This window comes from Ranitomeya imitator, chromosome 10 (genome assembly GCF_032444005.1).
Source record: "Ranitomeya imitator isolate aRanImi1 chromosome 10, aRanImi1.pri, whole genome shotgun sequence".
Lineage (NCBI taxonomy): Eukaryota > Metazoa > Chordata > Amphibia > Anura > Dendrobatidae > Ranitomeya > Ranitomeya imitator.
In genome coordinates this window covers 48,129,088-48,149,319 of record NC_091291.1, presented here as the reverse complement: position 1 = coordinate 48,149,319, position 20,232 = coordinate 48,129,088, and the positions used below count along the sequence as shown (strand labels likewise).

The 20,232-nt window shown below is 41.4% G+C and overlaps 1 protein-coding gene across 1 annotated transcript in view; it reads right to left on the bottom strand.

Moving 5' to 3' along the window:
- The window catches only part of PRKCG (protein kinase C gamma), a 741,415-nt gene that overhangs the window by 392,805 nt on the left and 328,378 nt on the right, over positions 1–20,232 (bottom strand). Inside the window, exon 3 of the mRNA XM_069742550.1 lies at positions 7,697–7,779. Within this exon, the coding sequence (XP_069598651.1) occupies positions 7,697–7,779 (83 nt within the window). The remainder of the gene's footprint in view (positions 1–7,696; positions 7,780–20,232) is intronic.

The window sequence follows — 20,232 nt, the reverse complement described above, 5'->3', positions numbered from 1 at the left end:
GAATGCCATTAAAAATAATGGGATGCATTTTGTAAGCGTTTTTTAAGCGTTTCCGCAGCGGAACATCGTGGCAAAAACGCTTAAAAAACGCAACGTGGGCATACAGCCTAAAGGTCAGATGGCCATGATATCAGTGAGTAGACTTAAAAAACCCCACAGGAAATGGTAACAGCCAAGAACACAATGCTAAATGCAGACACCAAACACACAGCCATCCAGGCAATGAGTGTCAATACATTTGGTGACATTATAGGATGAGCTTATTGAAAAAAAAACCTTTATGCTGTGGCCATATTACTTTTTTCATTTTCATTTTTTCCTCCTTTTCTTCTAGAGTCACACATTTTTTTTGCATCAGTATGGCCGTATAAGGGATTTTTTGGGGGAAAAGTTGTACTTTTGAATTCATTTTATCAAGTGATGCACTGGAAAGCGAGAAAAAAAATCAAAGTGCATTGAAATTGCAAAAAGAGTGCAACTCCACAATGGTTCTTTGGGTTTTTTATTTACCATGTTTACTATATGGTAAAACTGACCTGGCAATATGATTCCCCAGGTCAATACGAGTACACAGATACCAAACATGAATACTTTTTATACTTTTAAATTTGTTTAAACTGTTTTATTTTTTAATGAGGCAAAAGGGGGGTATATAGTCCTATGTATAGTGAAAATCACAATGTTTTATGAACGTCAGCTAAATGCTGGCTTTCGCAGGAAGATGGTAATGACAGGCATAAAGTTCTTAACCCCTTCATAACCGGAGCTTTTTTCAGTTTTGCGTTTTCGTTTTTCGCTCCGCCTCCTTCCCAGAGCCATAACCTTTTTATTTTTCCATCAATTTGGCCATGTGAGGGCTTATTTTTTGCGGGACAAGTTCTACTTTTGAACAACATCATTGGTTTTAACATGTTGTGTACTAGAAAACGGAAAAAAAAATTCCAAGTGAGGCAAAACTGCAAAAAAAGTGCAATCCCACACTTGTTTTTTGTTTGGCTTTTTTGCTAGGTCCACTAAATGCTAAAACTGACCTGCGAATATGATTCTCCAGATCATTACGAGTTCATAGACACCATATCTAGGTTCTTTTTCTTCATCTAAGTGGAGAAAAAAAAATAATCCAAAATTTGCTAAAAAAAAAAAAAAAAGTGCCATTTTCCGATACCCGTAGCGTCTCCATTTTTCGTGATCTTAGGTTGGGTGAAGGCTAATTTTTTGCTGACATTTTTAATGATACCACCGTTGGAGAGTTGGACAGCGGCATTTAACTAGTTAGTAGGCGAGGGCGGATCACGATTCCGCCCATGCCTATTGCGGGCACATGTCAGCTGATGGAAACAGTTGACATGTCGCGGTTTTGAGGTGGGCTCACAGCAGGAGCCCACCTCAAAGCATGGTTTCTGACATCGGACGTACTATCCCGTCTGATGTCAGAAAGGGGTTAAGCAAGCCTTGGCGTGCAAACCCACATGAAAGTGAGGGAGCTGAAAAATGGCGTATCAATACATCATATGTCGGAAGGGGGTTAAAGCGGTTTTGCCATAAACAATATACAGTTTATCACCCATATACAGGAAAAATGTTAAATCTATGTTAAATCTATGATCCCTTTATTAATGAAACATTACTGAGCATGTGCAGCCACTGCTCCATTAATTGTCCATGAAAGAAGCACTTCCATCAAATTTTTTATCTTAATATATTGAATTCATCATACTATATAGCACTGTATGCTTACTATTGCTCATTTTGCCTTTCTACCCAACTAGTTCTTATCTTTTCCTATGTAGAAACAGGAATCTCTTGTCTTTGCATAAATCATTCCCCTCTTCAACTCCTGACCTAGCTGCTCCCTCCTCTCCCCTGCCAGGGCCTTTTTCAGTGACTTATGATTACTCATACAGGTAAAATTGACCTCCTGTTTCTCCATAGAGATTAGAAGCATTCAGCTCGTCAGCTTTTAATCACATGATGTCATAAACCTAATGGAAAAGCAGGGGTTGCACATGCTCAGTAACATTTTCATTTTCACAGAGTAATTTTGACCTCTTGATCTCGGAATCAAAGAGGGTCTCAGTAGCTGGGTCTGCAGAGATCATTCATTTATCATCTTATCCTGTTGATTGGTTATATACGTATTTGATTGGACAATCTCTTTAAAAGAATTGTGCCACTTATATTGTTTTATTTACTACTATTGTTATACTATGACCATTATGATGATCTGATATAATTGTCATTATTGCTATCTAATTTGTTTTTGTTTATTATGCCTTCAGGTCTTATGTCCTCATTTCATTTGCTTTTTTCTACTTTTTACTGTATATAGATTCAATGAACACTTTGAAATATGAAATAATTAAAGTCAGATAGTAAAACATTATTTTATAAACTGTTTTCATTTTCTTATAGATTTTTGTTATTACAATATCTGTATATGATTATGGTCATCTTGCCTGAGCTTTCGTTAGAAGAAGAAGAGAAAACGGAAAAAATAATCTATGGCTCTTTCCAATTTAAAGAATAAATACGGTATTTTATTAGGAATCAAAATGTTGCTCAGTGAATACACAAACATCCAAATGTAGATAAAGTTCTAAAAACATCATGTATTGAAAATAGGCACATAGATCAATACTGACTTGTCTGGCATTATTATTAGTGAATATGTATGCCTAAGATATTTTTATATGTACATATATATCATTACTCTTTATACTTATTGGTATTAATGGGTGTACATATATTGTTTTTCCTTTATCCCCCATTTCTGAGAGAAAATTCAAAAGAGAAAAATAACAAAAAAATGATAAAAATGGCCTAGGTGGCCTGGAGATGTGCGGCCGGTTGGTAGTCATGACTGATGGAGTGAAATTACCTACAGAACACATAGCAGATGTGCAGACATGCTACAAGTACCTCGGCATCCCACAGGGATACAGTTACTATGATGAGGAGGCAAGGAAAGCAGCAACATCCAAAAATCATCAAAGGGTAAGACACGTCCTGAAGAACCAGCTCAATTGGGAAGAATAAAATCCGTGCCATCAATGCCTATGCCCTGCCAGTTATCAGATACCCTTCTGCCATAGTGTGCTGGCCAAGAGAAGAGATGGAAGCTGCAGATGTGAAAACACTAAAGCTCCTCACAATGCATGGAGGTCTACACCCTAAGTCTAACGCCCAAAGATTGTATACCAAGGAGGGTGGGCGAGGCTTGATAAGCATCCAAGCCACCATCACAGACGAAACAAGGAGTATCCAGGAATACATCAGAAAAAAAATGGCACCAAAAGATGAGATGCTGAGAGAAAGCCTAAGGCAGCAACAACAACAGATCTGGAAGGAAGAACAGGACCATGAAGCGCCATGGCAAGACAAGACACTGCATGGGATGTACCATCGACCGATAATGAAGGTGGCTGACATGGAGAAATCCTACCAATGGTTGGAGAAAGCTGGACTCCGAGACAGACAGAGGCACTAATCATAGTGGCACAAGAGCAAGCACTAAGTACCAGATCCATAGAAGCAGGAATCTACCACACAAGACAAGACCCAAGGTGCAGACTATGCAAAGAAACCTCAGAAACAGTCCAACACATAGTGGCAGTTTAGAGGATGTGAAAGTATTGTTCTTCGCTCTTCTCCCCAACCCCTTTTTCTTTTTGGTTGCACCCCTTGTGCCTATTCTGCTGGAGATGCAAAACTCACCAGTGAATTATGTTTCTGGTACAGGAGTATCTTATTTAAAGGAAGCAGGTCAGCTCCCCTTTGAAGAATAATATGGACATAAATCTTATTAAGTCCTTTATTATGTTTAATAATGTTTTCATACTAAAGTCTTATATGGTTGAGGACAACCATCTTTAAGAAAGGGGGAAATGTAGGGGATGTGAAACTTTTGTTGTTCCCTCTTCTCCCCAATCCCTTAAGTGTGTATATTGTATATTATTAGGGTATGTGCCCACGCTGTGGATTTTGCTGCATATTTTTCCGCAGCGGATTTGGAAAATCCTCAGTGCAAAACCACTGCGGTTTTCACTGCGGATTTTATTGCGGTTTCTTCTGCGGATTCCACTGTGGATTTTCAACTGCAGTTTCCTATTGGTGCAGTTGTAAAACCGCTGTGGAATACGCACAAAGAATGGACATGCTGCGGAAAATAATTTGCAGCGTTTTCCGCGCGGATTTTTCTGCAGCATGTGCACAGCGGTTTTTTTCCCCATAGGTTTACATGGTACTGTAGACTTAGGGAAAACTGCTGCGGATCCGCAGCGTCAAATCCGCTGCGGATCCGCAGCAAAATCTGCAGCGTGTGCACAAGCCCTTATTGTGTTCGTACATGGTGGTACTGCTACACACAAAGTGTATTACCACCGTGTACAAGAGTATTGCTACACCCCTTGTGTATTGCTCTTAATATATGTATGTCTTTACATGCACAGTTGCTAGCACATATAGTTTATAGGGAAAGTTTGTCCCAAGGCCCAGTATAGTGATAGGGGCGTAATGTCCATAGTTGGCCATTAGATGGGGCGCTTTAGCATATAGTTAGAGTAGGAGGGGCACAGTGGCATAAGAAGAGTTAGGCTTCCTACTTCTAGTCAGTCAGGGCCTGGGTGCCCGTGCAGCTTGCTAGGCTGCCTAGCCAGTAGTCACTGTGCCCCACAACGTTACAAGAGAAGGGGCCCAGCATAGAACAAGATGTGGCAGGTCTTTGCCTGGGCAGCAGTTCTTAGAACCGGGGAGAGGCAGTGTAGGACTCCCCCATGTGAGGCAAGAATTCCGGATAGAATAGATTCTGCGAGACCAGAAGATTCGGTCCGACCAGGGGCTGAGCATAGCGAAGAAAGGGACAGAGAAGGGACAGAAAAGAACAAGTCAACTGTGATTCTTGAAGTGCCTGTATTTGAACAAGCTGTGCTGAGTAAAAGAGTTAACATTGAAGTTGAGCCGGAGTCTCCCTTATTTCGGAACCGTCTGTGAAGAATACATCCCTGTAGCGGGCAAGTCCAGATGGTGCAGAGAATCAGCATAGAGGTAACGCAGCAGAGAGACGTGATCTTATGCAGGAGGGCGTCCAGGGAGTGATGCAGGGATTGTTGTCGGCCATGGCTACCTCCTTGGTTCCCCCCTCCTACAGCAGGATGCAAAATGCAAGCAGGAACAGCGTGAACCGAACGCCACAACCAAGTAGCGGTAATTGTATACAGGAGCATCTGCACATCATATGGGCTAAGTCCCCCTAAGGCCAGGTGGGAGACCCCAGAAAATGTGGTGGAGAATGAAAGGGCTAAAATCCTGTGGGACTTCAAGATCCAGATGGATAAGCAGGTGAGAAGCTGGAGAATAGTGTTGAGCATTCCGATACCGCAAGTATCGGGTATCCGCCGATACTTGCGGTATCGGAATTCCGATACCGAGATCCGATATTTTTGTGATATCGGGTATCGGTATCGGAAGTGTAAAATAAAGAATTAAAATAAAAAATATTGTTATATTCACCTCTCCGGCGGCCCCTGGACATCTGCGCGAGGAACCGGCGTCCGGCACGGCTTCTTTCTTCAAAATGCGCGCCTTTAGGACCTGTGGTATGACGTCCCGGCTTCTGATTGGTCGCGTGCCGCCCATGTGACCGCCACGCGACCAATCAGAAGCCGCGACGTCATTCCTCAGCTAAAGTCCTAGAATGAGCGCCTTTTAGGACCTGAGGAATGACGTCGCGGCTTCTGATTGGTAGCGTGGCGGTCACATGGGCGGCACGCGACCAATCAGAAGCCGGGACGTCATTCCGCAGGTCCTAAAGGCGCGCATTTTGAAGAAAGAAGCCGTGCCGGACGCCGGATCCTCCCGCTGATGTCCAGGGGCCGCCGGAGAGGTGAATATAACAATATTTTTTATTTTAATTCTTTATTTTACACTTTAATATGGATCCCAGGGCCTGAAGGAGAGTTTCCTCTCCTTCAGACCCTGGGATCCATGAGGATACATTCCGATACTTGATGTCCCATTGACTTGTATTGGTATCGGATATCGGTATCGGCGATATCCGATATTTTTCGGGTATCGGCCGATACTATCCGATACCGATACTTTCAAGTATCGGACGGTATCGCTCAACACTACTGGAGAAATATCAAGGGCTCAAAGGAGAAATGGAGAAGATGTGGAAGGTGAAGGCAACAGTGATTCCTGTGGTGATAGGAGCACTTGGAGCAGTGACCCCTAAGTTGGGAAAATGGCTACAACAAATCCCAGGAGCAACATCTGAGATCTCTGTCCAGAAAAGCGCAATGCAGGGAACAACTAAGATCCTGTGCAGAACCCTCAAACTCCCAGGCTCCTGGTAGAGGACCTGAGAATGAGAAAGGACAAAAACGAGCAACTCCAGTGGAGGGTGAGAAGGAAGTTTTTTATATATATGTAAACCATCACTGCAATGTTGGCTCCATAATCAGTTTCAAAATTGCAAATTCTATCATGTTTATTTTGATGATAAGGAAAAAGCCCCAAAATATAAAATTATTTTTAACATAAAAACTTGATTCGAACATGAGGTTACTTTCTTGCACGGAAATTAAATTAATGTGTAGATGAAGTAATGACTGGAGTTGCCTAGTCTTAATGGGGATGTGTTATCAAAAAAATCACGTGCTCTTTAAATCATGTGCTTATGTTTTATTTTTTGGGAAAACAAAATTGGTATTTTTTTATATATCATTTTCTTTATTGAATACAAATTAAAACTCTTACAATTCTCACAGTGGCCATTGGGGCTATTTTAGACTCATGATGCCTGTTCTTTCAGAAACTTCACTGTACATTAGCAGCACTAGACTGACTCAGACCCTGTTCCATTTAACTAAATATCTAACGAGCATGTGCAGAGGTGATTGTGAAGGGAGGTGGAGCAGGGAGAGCGGTGACACCACTCGTGATTGTGGATTCCATGTTATTAGACCTTGCACAAAGATATTAACTGTCACTGTAATCCGGTCTGTGATGATATTGTGATTTCTGAAAAGAGCAGGATCCATGAGGTATCATCCAGGGCGAAACATGGTCTTTGTAGGAATTTTCTGTTCTGGCTAATAATTAAGAGTTCTAAGCAGAGAGTTCTGAGCACATGTTCTAATACGGCATAGGAAAAATTAAAATCCATGCAAATCTTTTTTTTATAGAAGAAAGATACATTACAAACAATGTTCTGACAAGGTCCACTTTTGTTGGCACACTGTAATTTTACTACTGACCACAACGTTGCTTGTCATGGATGTATGGCTGCTGAATTATTGAAAGATAAGCCTGGGTCACCTCATATTTCTAGGTGTCAGAAGTTATGACTTATTGCCAATCACACGTTCCTACTCATTTATTCATCTCATTGTATATTTGCTCAAAGTAGACAAAGGTTAATGAGCCAATTTTCATTGTCTTATCTTTGGTAATTCATTTTCAAACACCAGATGGGTTTCAATGCTAATTCTGACCTTGCTTGGCACGTAAACTGTTAAAGAAAATTTCAGAATACAAAAATAATCCTGGATTAGCATATAAGTACCGTATCTTGTTAATACCAGATGATTGCTGATACCAGTCATTCTCATAGCAGAGTGCACCATATTTGTCAAAGATTGTGTGGGCCGACACTTACAGGAAGGAGCCAACATCGGGCTATTCACATAGTACTTACATCTGCCTGTGGTCCTTTACCGCCACCGGGACATTCGAAGGTGACAAACTCGTGACATCGTTTGTGTACTACAAAGCTGCAAACTGAAAAGAAAGATCAAATTAATTTTACAGAAATAGGTAAACGCAATACAAAAATACATTGTCATTTACGTGGATCCTACTTTGTTTTAACTCTTTGATAACGGCCCCTGTACATTTAGGGTGCAGGTAGATGTCTGTGCAAATCGGTCTAAGATCAGACCGGGTCTCCCGACAGTTTCACAGAAATAACTGAACCTGTCACTCTCTGATCAGGAGACTTGTGTCCATTACATACATTGCAGCCCAGTGTCAGTCCAATTTGCTAACACCTAAATGATGTTGGCTCTGCGTAGTTACCACCAAGTGCAGTTTGGCATGAGATGGGTTCAGAAGCTGATGCCCTCACTCACAATCCTCAGCAGGTGTCAATATAATATTACATCTAACACTTTTCTGCAGCTGTCATGATCAGATATTGCTCCAATCCAGGTCACTGAACCTCCTAGATGCCAAGGCCAATAATGATCCTATTATTATCTAAGAGCTTAGGAAATGGGAAGGAAAAATGCAGGGAAGAGATGGGCAGCACGGTGGCGCAGTGGTTAGCACTGCTGCCTTGCAGCGCTGGAGTCCTGGGTTCGAACCCCACCAAGGACAACATCTGCAAAGAGTTTGTATGTTCTCTCCGTGTTTGCGTGGGTTTCCTCCGGGCACTCCGGTTTCCTCCCACATTACAAAGACATACTGATAGGGAATTTAGATTGTGAGCCCCATCGGGGACAGTGATGATAATGAGTGCAAACTGTAAAGCGCTGCGGAATATGTTAGCGCTATATAAAAATAAAGATTATTATTATTATTCCCTTTCTTTTCGAGGTTGAGGGCCTAATTAATGATCCCAGGTCAGCTCTTTTATAGTCTTACAGAACTACAGAACTACTTGAACGATTGGCCAGCCTTAGGTTACAAGTCTGCAGTCCCTCTAAGACTAAATCAGACCAAAGCACAGATTTCCACTGGTCTAATGTCCATTCCTTGTGTTCTTTAGCCCAAACAGGTCTCTTCTCTGCTTGTTGCTTGTCCTTAGCAGTGGTTTCCTAGCAGCTATTTTACCATGAAGGCCTGCTGCACAAAGTCTCCTCTTAACAGTTGTAGAGATGTGTATGTGTGGCATTGACCTGGTCTCTAATCTGAGCTGCTGTTAACCTGCGATTTCTGTGGCTGGTGACTCGGATAAACTTATCCTCAGAAGCAGAGGTGACTCTTGGTCTTCCTGTCCTGGGGCGGTCCTCATGTGAGCCAGTTTCTTTGTAGCGCTTGATGGTTTTTGCCACTGCACTTGGGGACACTTTGAAAGTTTTCCCAATTATTCGGACTAACTGACCTTTATTTTTTAAAGTAATGATGGCCACTCGTTTTTCTTTACTTAGCTGCTTTTTTCTTGCCATAATACAAATTCTAACAGTCTACTCAGTAGGACTATCGTGCATAGTCCTACTGGTAGGAGGATAGTCCTTTTAGTCCTATTTGTATAGTCCTATTTGATAGGACTGTTGTGCACTATAGGACTTTTGTGCATATATAATTGTCTAAGGGTATGTTTATCTCTAACCGAAATCCCGCGTCACTGATTGGTTGTGCTCAGCCGGCCTTGACCAATCAGCTTTCATAAATAAACTACATACATATACTAGAACGAGAATAACATGAAGGGTTGTCTGTGAGGGAGAGAATAACATGGAGGACAGTCTGTGAGGGAGAGAATAACATGGAGGACAGTCTGTGAGGGAGAGAATAACATGGAGGACAGTCTGTGAGGGAGAAAATAACATAGATGACAGTGTGTGATGGAGAGAATAACATGGAGGACAGTCTGTGAGGGAGAAAATAACATAGATGACAGTGTGTGAGGGAGAGAATAACATGGAGGACAGTCTGTGAGGGAGAAAATAACATAGATGACAGTGTGTGTTTGAGAGAATAACATGGAGGCCGCAACCAATCAGCGATATTGGCGCAGTCCGGCTGTGAATTGGCACAGGATTTGAACCACGCTGATTGGTCGCGGAAGGCCGGGTGTGACCAATCAGTGACAGGTGCAGTCCGGCCGCGAATTGACCCGGGATTTGAACCACGCTTTGCTGATTGGTCATGCCCGGCCAGCCATGACCAATCAGCATTCATAAATAAACTACATACATATACTAGAACGATAATAACATGAAGGACAGTCTGTGAGGGAAAGAATAACATGGAGGACAGTGTGTGAGGGAGAGAATAACATGGAGGAAAGTCTGTGAGGGAGAGAATAACATGGAGGACAGTGTGTGAGGGAGAGAATAACATGAAGGACAGTCTGTGAGGGAGAGAATAACATGGAGGACAGTGTGTGAGGGAGCGACTAACATGGAGGACAGTGTGTGAGGGAGAGAATAACATGGAGGACAGTGTGTGAGGGAGAGAATAACATGGAGGACAGTGTGTGAGAGAGAGAATAACATGAAGGACAGTCTGTGAGGGAGAGAATAACATGGAGGACAGTGTGTGAGGGAGAATATAACATGGAGGACAGTCTGTCAGGGAGAGAATAACATGGATGACAGTGTGAGGGAGAGAATAACATGGAGGTCAGTCTGTGAGGGTGAGAATAACATGGACCGTCTGTGAGTGGGAGAGTAACATGGAGGCCGCAACCAATCAGCACTATTGGTGCAGTCCGGCCGCAAATTGACCCGGGATTTGAACCACGCTTCGCTGATTGGTCGCGGCCAGCCGGGTGCAACCAATCAGTGACAGGCGCAGTCCGGCCGCGAATTGACCTGGGATTTGAACCACGCTTTGCTGATTGGTCATGCCCGGCCAGCCATGACCAATCAGCGTTCATAAATAAACTACATACATATACTAGAACAATAATAACATGAAGGACAGTCTGTGAGGGAAAGAATAACATGGAGGACAGTGTGTGAGGGAGAGAATAACATGGAGGACAGTCTTTGAGGGAGAAAATAACACAGAGGACAGTGTGTGTTTGAGAGACTAACCTGGAGGACAGTCTGTGAGGGAGAGAATAACATGAAGTACAGTCTGTGAGGGAGAGAATAACATGGAGGACAGTCTGTGAGGGAGAGACTAACATGGAGGACAGTGTGTGAGGGAGAGAATAACATGAAGGACAGTCTGTGAGGGAGAATATAACATGGAGGACAGTCTGTCAGGGAGAGAATAACATGGAGGACAGTGTGAGGGAGAGAATAACATGGAGGTCAGTCTGTGAGGGTGAGAATAACATGGACCGTCTGTGAGTGGGAGAGTAACATGGAGGCCGCGACCAATCAGCAATATTGGTGCAGTCCGGCCGCAAATTGACCCGGGATTTGAACCACGCTTCTCTGATTGGTCGCGGCCAGCCGGGTGCAAGCAATCAGTGACAGGCGCAGTCCGGCCACGAATTGACCCGGGATTTGAACCACGCTTCGCTGATTGGTTGCGGCCAGCTGGGTGCGACCAATCAGGGATATTGGTGCGGGATTTAATCACCACTTCATTGATACTGTATATATTTTACCCGGAAAATCCTGTGTACTCATTGCATTATTCTTAAATCTTCATAAATAAACTACATACATATTCTAGAATACCAGATGCGTTAGAATCGGGCCACCATCTAGTACATATATGTATACATACACAGTATATTCAGCATTGCAGCTGCACTGACCCATAAAATAAAGTGTACCACAAAAAATGTATAGGGTGCACCTACATTCGTAAACAAATAAATATTTGTAGAGTAAAGATGGGGTGCAATACCTGGATGGAAACCATGATACAAGGAGAAAACTGACCAAACAAATAATGGTATGCACACCCAAACAACATGAAGACAAATTATTTTTATCAGAAAACCAGGACATACAAAATGTGTATTAAAACCACTTAAAAACATGAACAACTCATGATCAATGAATCACACCCCTGAGCCAAAGAAATGTCAGACAATAGAGGACAAAATATCTCTGCTGAGTAAAGGAGTCTGACAAAGCAGGCATATAAACACATGCGATTAGAACTTTAAAATTACCACATGCTAAAGTACCAAAATAGATACGCAAGCAAAAGGCTGCTGCAAAAAGCATGCTGATGAGCTTGTTGAAGGGGTAAGTGGCCTGTATTGTGCAACCCCGTTGAAATAATAAATTAACCACATCTACATCTACAGGTCCTTCTAAAAAAATTAGCATATAGTGTTAAATTTCATTATTTACCATAATGTAATGATTACAATTAAACTTTCATATATTATAGATTCATTATCCACCAACTGAAATTTGTCAGGTCTTTTATTGTTTTAATACTGATGATTTTGGCATACAACTCCTGATAACCCAAAAAACCTGTCTCAATAAATTAGCATATCAAGAAAAGGTTCTCTAAACGACCTATTACCCTAATCTTCTGAATCAACTAATTAACTCTAAACACATGCAAAAGATACCTGAGGCTTTTATAAACTCCCTGCCTGGTTCATTACTCAAAACCCCCATCATGGGTAAGACTAGCGACCTGACAGATGTCAAGAAGGCCATCATTGACACCCTCAAGCAAGAGGGTAAGACCCAGAAAGAAATTTCTGAACAAATAGGCTGTTCCCAGAGTGCTGTATCAAGGCACCTCAATGGTAAGTCTGTTGGAAGGAAACAATGTGGCAGAAAACGCTGTACAACGAGAAGAGGAGACTGGACCCTGAGGAAGATTGTGGAGAAGGACCGATTCCAGACCTTGGGGAACCTGAGGAAGCAGTGGACTGAGTCTGGTGTGGAAACATCCAGAGCCACCGTGCACAGGCGTGTGCAGGAAATGGGCTACAGGTGCCGCATTCCCCAGGTAAAGCCACTTTTGAACCATAAACAGCGGCAGAGGCGCCTGACCTGGGCTACAGAGAAGCAGCACTGGACTGTTGCTAAGTGGTCCCAAGTACTTTTTTCTGATGAAAGCAAATTTTGCATGTCATTCGGAAATCAAGGTGCCAGAGTCTGGAGGAAGACTGGGGAGAAGGAAATGCCAAAATGCCTGAAGTCCAGTGTCAAGTACCCACAGTCAGTGATGGTGTGGGGTGCCATGTCAGCTGCTGGTGTTGGTCCACTGTGTTTCATCAAGGGCAGGGTCAATGCAGCTAGCTATCAGGAGATTTTGGAGCACTTCATGCTTCCATCGGCTGAAATGCTTTATGGAGATGAAGATTTCATTTTTCAGCACGACCTGGCACCTGCTCACAGTGCCAAAACCACTGGTAAATGGTTTACTGACCATGGTACTACTGTGCTCAATAGGCCTGCCAACTCTCCTGACCTGAACCCCATAGAGAATCTGTGGGATATTGTGAAGAGAAAGTTGAGAGACGCAAGACCCAACACTCTGGATGAGCTTAAGGCCGCTATTGAAGCATCCTGGGCCTCCATAACATCTCAGCAGTGTCACAGGCTGATTGCCTCCATGCCACGCCGCATTGAAGCAGTCATTTCTGCCAAAGGATTCCCGACCAAGTATTGAGTGCATAACTGAACATTATTATTTGTTGGTTTTTTTGTTTGTTATTAAAAAACACTTTTATTTGATTGGATGGGTGAAATATGCTAATTTATTGAGACAGGTTTTTTGGGTTATCAGGAGTTGTATGCCAAAATCATCAGTATTAAAACAATAAAAGACCTGACAAATTTCAGTTGGTGGATAATGAATCTATAATATATGAAAGTTTAATTGTAATCATTACATTATGGTAAATAATGAAATTTAACACTATATGCTAATTTTTTGAGAAGGACCTGTATTACCCATAGAATCACAACATGTACAATCTAAGTGGCATAATAGCCAAGAAAGCAGCCGAGAAGTAAAAAAAAAATGACAGTGTCAAGATTGAAAAATGAATAGAATTGTCCTTAAATATAGCTACCTGACCGGCTCTGGAGAAATCATGCGGCAGCCAAAATGGGCAAAAATGTTGACATGGAGCAGGGGTGTGGGGAAAGAGCCCCACGCGTATCGCTGCTAAAAGCAGCTTCGTCAGGGGAGGTAATCATTTGTTTTCTTGTTGTTTTAGTGTGCATACCATTATTTATTTTGTCTGTTTTCTCTTTGAAGCATAAAATAAAGTGGTCACTTCTACAGCATAACAAACAAAAATCTTCAAAAAAGAATATTTATAAAAAAAAGTCAACAAATTATAAATATCCTTAAATGTTGTCATTAAAAATGCAAGTCGTACACAATGAAAAACAAGGTCCTCACACCGCTGAGTGATTGGGAAAATATATAGGTTATGGCTCTCAGGAAGTGTTGATGCACAAATTAAAAATAACCATTTCATCAATGCAAAAATAGCTTTATCTTCAATGGGCTAAAAACAAGTATCTCGCTAACAGGCTAGTTTTTACATCTCTCATTAAGCTTAGAAGCCTGGATTCATTAAGATCGGTATTTCATAAGCCAGCCTTAATGAGGCGCTTGAAGGAACAAGATGCTCCAAATGAATTAAGATTACATCAGAATTGCTCAATGGTATCAGTAGAGATTAGCTAATAATTTAAATCCAATAGCCAAAGGCCAAAAAAATACTATTTAACCAATACAAAATAAAACATAACTTTTAATTATTAAACTAAAAATAAGAGAAACTAGTGAAAATCATATGTTAAGATGCACTTTAAAATTTCACTCTATTCCTTATTGGTGCTATGTATAAATGCATCCTAAGCGGTCACATTGCGGCACTAGCAGTGTCATAAAAGTGTAATATACATATGGGTAGATCTATCTGTAGCCACATCGGTAACAGCTCCAAGTATATAACCAACATAAAGCACAAGGACGGCCGCCATTATCTAGCCCTGAGGGAGTGTACTCTACTGTGTAATGACCACAGGAACAAGGAGCTATTAATATGGAGAAGACACCTCCCAAATATGTTTCACCCTTACAGGCTTCATCAGGGTAAGGAAGCAAATGCAAACCAATATGGCCGAACAAACTATTTATATCCTCCCCATATTGGTTTGCATTTGCCTCCTGACCCTGATGAAGCCAGAAAGGGTGAAACATATTGGGCAGATGTCTTCTCTATATTATTATTATTATTATTATTATTATTATTTATTTATTATTTATTTATATAGCACCATTGATTCCATGGTGCTGTACATGATAATGGGTTACATACAAGTTACAGATATCACTTACAGTAATCAATCTAATAATGACAGACTAATACAGAGGGGCAAGGACCCTATATTAATAGCGTCTTGTTCCTGTAGTCATTAGCTATTACAGCCGAATCATAAAATATCTTTTAACCTCAGTGTTATTAGATATCTTTAAAACAAAACAACTCAACTCAAAGGTGAACATACAGAACAAAAAAACAACAAAAATTGTCTATGGATAGTCACAAATCACCACCCTACAAATGCCCTATGTAGGAAACCAACACAAACAAACCAAGATGTTTATAAACAATATATTTAAATAGCAGGTCTGATGTAGGTCTGGTCTGATCTGGTCTGAAACGCGCGTCGGGGTTTGGCTCCAAACTTCAAACACAGCACATCACCCATCCATCTGGTATGGCTCTTTGCTATGGCTGATCTATCCTAATATAATTTATGTACCTATGCCAGTAAGGCTCTGCATGTACATTTGTAATAATTACACTTATAATTTAGTGTGACAAGAGCTGCTCCTCACTGCTCTCCCCTTCCATCTAGGACATTACATCACACACTAGTATGCAGCTCCCTCCTGTGAGTAACAGCCAGTCCGGGGACAGGGGGAATGACAACACCCCCTGTTCTATGCAGAGAATATGTAGAAAAACAGTTATTATCAGGAGACTGATAATCTCATCTTTATAGTATCCCTGAAAATTGGATGCTATACCATGGCTCCATGTGATATTCCATTTTATTTGCACACCCTTGACGAATAACTGACTCTCATCCGAAACTAGTGCATGCTGCGATTTTTTTCATTCAGTGAAAAAAAACCGCTCATCTGCACTCACTAGCGGACACAGACAGAAGAGGGCTCCTGTGAAAAAATAGTATATGGGCCCCTTGCAGTCCAATGGCTCATAGTAATGGACAACTCCACCTGCTCTGGAGGTCGAAGAGGCCCCCGAACTAGGTTGCACCAATGCTATGCACACCCCAGTCTGCACTGCTCCACTGAATAACATTGGTCTGAGTGCTGTCCGTTTTATTCAAGGATAACAATTGGTAGTGTAAATCAGCCCTAAATATTATTATTATTATTATTATTAAAAAAAGCTAGTTTTCCTTAATAAAAAAATGATTTCTTTACAAAAAACACCATTAAAGCAAGGCATACATTATCATTACTGTGTCTATTATGACGCATGCTATAAAATGGTTTCAGTATTCATCACCCACGATGAAGGCCGCAAAAATAAATTACTGTTTTGGCTCATAACCATCTAAAAAATATGAAATAAAATGAAAGCACAAAGTCATATCTATCCCAAAACGTTACCACACTTTGAAAAATCAGAACAAATTTGCGACTTTTGACATTTTCAACACATTTCCTGGCAGCTCCACCAAAACGGGCTAAGCTGGGGAGGAGCCATGGCGGGAAGGAGTGAGGCTATGTCAGCACATCAAATCTCATGAAAAGCGGTGGAGTTTTTCACATCAGAGACGCAGATTGGAGTAACATTTCTGGTGCGGTACATGAAAGCTCTTGCTGCTGACAACCACAATGGTCTACCATAGACCCTGGGTTGTCATGCGAAACCATTGGCGTCCTGTAATCATGTGACAGGGGCGCAGATAGGTGGGGTTTGTGACAAACAACCTGTTTGTCCATGTTAAATGCCGCTGTCAGAGATTGACAGCAGTATTTAACATGTTAACAGCAGCAGATGGGTCGTGATTCCACCTGCGGCTGTTAGGGACACATGACAGCTGATCAGATCTGCTATCTTGTGCCTGAAATCATGCAGGCTCAGTTCAGGAGCCCGCATCAAATGCCGGGTCATGACCTATGACGTATTTATATGTCATAGCGGTCGTAAAGGGATTAAGGCATTAAACTACAGCAATCTGTGTTCTCCCTTCAGTTTCTGCAGAAGCCATCTACACACACATTGTCAATCACCTGCAGCTGATCACTCGGATACATAGGCAGTATTCATATAATCAATGTGACATATATCTTTCATGGAAAAACAATTGTCAAGTGCTCTTTATACATGACAGAACAGTATGCTGTTAAAGACACCATTTAAATTATCATAAACTGTATGGAAAAAAAAATGTTGTGGAGTTGTGGGTTGGAAATGACATAAAACAAGTTGCCTGTTTGTTTTTTCAGTTTAGTTTTACAACATTTACTCTGACATAAAAATGACTTGTTCACTTTATTCGGCACATCTGTGCTATTATAGCAACACAATAATGATATGTTCTTTTAAGGACGTAGAGCTGCGTTGCACTCCTAATGGCTGGGTGCTCAAAGATGATACTTCAAATATAACACAGATGAAGAACTTCACAGCACAAACTTGTATACAACCTAAGGGCTGTTACCACAATTCATTGTTGTATTGCTTTCGTTATTGAACCCTGCAGTCTGTTTCTGATTTAGGCCTGACGAAAGGCCAAAAACGTTAATGTGTATATCTGCCCTCTCTTTCAAGCCACATATCCAAGCCCTTGCCTCCTACTGCCATCTCAAACTCAAAAATATTTCCCGGATCCGCGCATTCCTCGACAACGAAATGACAAAAACACTAGTGCATGCCCTTATCATCTCCCGCCTTGACTACTGCAACCTCACATCTCTGGCCTCCCCTCCAGCACTCTGGCACCACTCCAATCCATCGTACACTCTGCTGCCTGACTAATCTACCTGTCTCCCCTCTACTCCCCATCCTCTCCCCTATGCCAAGCCCTTCACTGGCTTCCTATCGTCCAGAGACTCCAGTTCAAAACCCTTACTATGACATAGAAAGCCATCCACAACCTGTCTCCTCCATACATCTGCGACATGGTCTTCCGGTACTTACCTACACGCAGCCTCTGATCCTCTCAAGATCTCCATCTCTACTCCCCTCTTCTTCCCAGATCCAAATCCAAGACTTCTCCCGTGCTTCCCCCATACTCTGGAACTCTCTACCCCAACACATCAGACTCTCACCTACCATAGAAACCTTCAAAAAGAACCTGAAGACTCACCTCTTCCGACAAGCCTACAACCTGCAGTGATCCTCAACCTACTGAACCACCACACAACCAGCTCTACCCTCTCCTAGTGTATCCTCACCCATCCCCTGTAGACTGTGAGCCCTCACGGACAGGGTCCTCCCTCCTTCTGTACCTGTTAGTGCCTTGTTTTTTGCTAATGTTTATTGTATTTGTCTATATTTTCCCCCTTTTCACATGTAAAGTGCCATGGAATAAATGGCGCTATAAAAAGTATAATAATAATAAACATAATAATAATATACCGTGAATTGCTTTGTGATATAAATAATCCTAATTCTAGCATCCACTTTGGAGTACCAAGTTCTTCACCTGTGTTATATCTTTAAAAATTAACTTGGTTTGTGTCCTTTTAGATCAATAATTTATTTTTATTTCTCCATCATCAGAGCACTTAAAGGGTTTATTTGTTCACAGGAAGAGCTGTAATTTTCATTTTTACCATTTTGACCTACAGGAAACCTTTTTTATCCCTTTTTTAAATTTTTGTGGAATAGTCAAATGACAAAAATACTGCAATTTTTATCCCTTTTTTAAATTTTTTGTGGAATAGTCAAATGACAAAAATACTGCAATTTTTACACTTTATTTTTTTATGGATATTGTTCTATTGTAGATATTGTACTAGCGCTATCCATTTAGATGAAGTGATACCTAAAATCATATTTATTGTTTAGGTTTCTTATGTGATGAATAGCAAAGTAAAGGGAACTGAAACTTATATTTTGTATTTTTTGTTCTATGTTTAAAAGCTTCAATTTGTGATTGTTTAGTCGCTCATATGATACACTGTAAGATTACTGAATTGTATTGTATTGTGTTTTTAGCAATGTCCAGCATTATTTTGTAAAATAATTATAATTTTGAAATAAATAAAAAATTGTCCATAAAATAATTTTGTTATCTTGAAAACTGTTAATGCAAATTTGGTTGAAAAAAAACTTTCCTGTTTTGTGTTTTTAATTTTGTATGAAGGATGTACCAAAGGCAGTCCACTGCTTAAAGGGAACCTGTCACCCCCAAAATCGATGGTGAGGTAAGCTCACCGGCATCAGGGGCTTATCTACAGCATTCTGTAATGCTGTAGATAAGCCGCCGATGTTACCTGAAAGAGGAGAAAAAGACGTTAGATTATACTCAACCAGGGGCGGTCCTGCTGCGGTCTGGTCAAATGGGTGTCTCAGGTCCGCTCTGGCGCCTCCCATCTTCATTCCATGATGTCCTCTTCTGGTCTTCATGCCGCGGCTCCGGCGCAGGCATACTTTGTCTGCCCTGTTGAGGGCAGAGGAAAGTACTGCAGTGCGCAGGCGCCGGAAAGGTCAGAGAGGCCCAGCGCCTGCGCACTGCAGTACTTTGCTCTGCCCTCAACAGGGCAGACAAAGTACGCCTGCGCCACAGCCACGGCGTGAAGACCAAAAGAGTATGTCATGGAATGAAGATGGGAGGTGGCGGAGCGGACCTTAGACACCGATTTGACCAGACCGCAGCGGGACCGCCCCTGGGTGAGTATAATCTAACCTCTTTTTCTCATCTTTCAGGTAACATCTGGGGCTTATATACAGCATTACAGAATGCTGTAGATAAGCCCCTGATGACGGTGAGCTTACCTCACCATCGATTTTGGGGGTGACAGGTTCCCTGTAAGACTCTATCAACCAAAAAAAGCTACTCTAAGAGAAGCTAATGTTTAGAGCCAGTATCAACTAAATGTATTATTATTCAAGCTCAATATATATATATATATATATATATATATATATATTTGTACTTTTCTACCCAGTAGATAGAAAAATATTAAGATTTGAGAGTCCTCAGTGGTTGACACCTTTTAATGGCTAACTGAAAAGATAGTAACAACTTGCAAGCTTTCGACACTACTCACATCTCTTCATCAGGCATAGAATAGTGCAAAATCTGAAGTCACATATTTATATACAAGACAGGAATAATGTAATAGGTAAGACAAGTGACGTGAAGCAGAAGTATCATTATGGTTGAGGGATAAGCAGTTATGGACACAAATATTGGAACAGTTCATAGATTAGGAGTGTGAAAATGTTATTGTCCTGTTACTGAGGTCTGGTCCATGGTCCTGATGCCCCCAAATGGTTAGAAGAGCACAATCCTTAGTTGATGTAGAAACGCATAAATCCATGCGACACATTCATTCCTGCACTGAGGGTGTCAAAAGTTGTCATAAGTTTATACTGCCAGACTCTTCTGTGTCTCT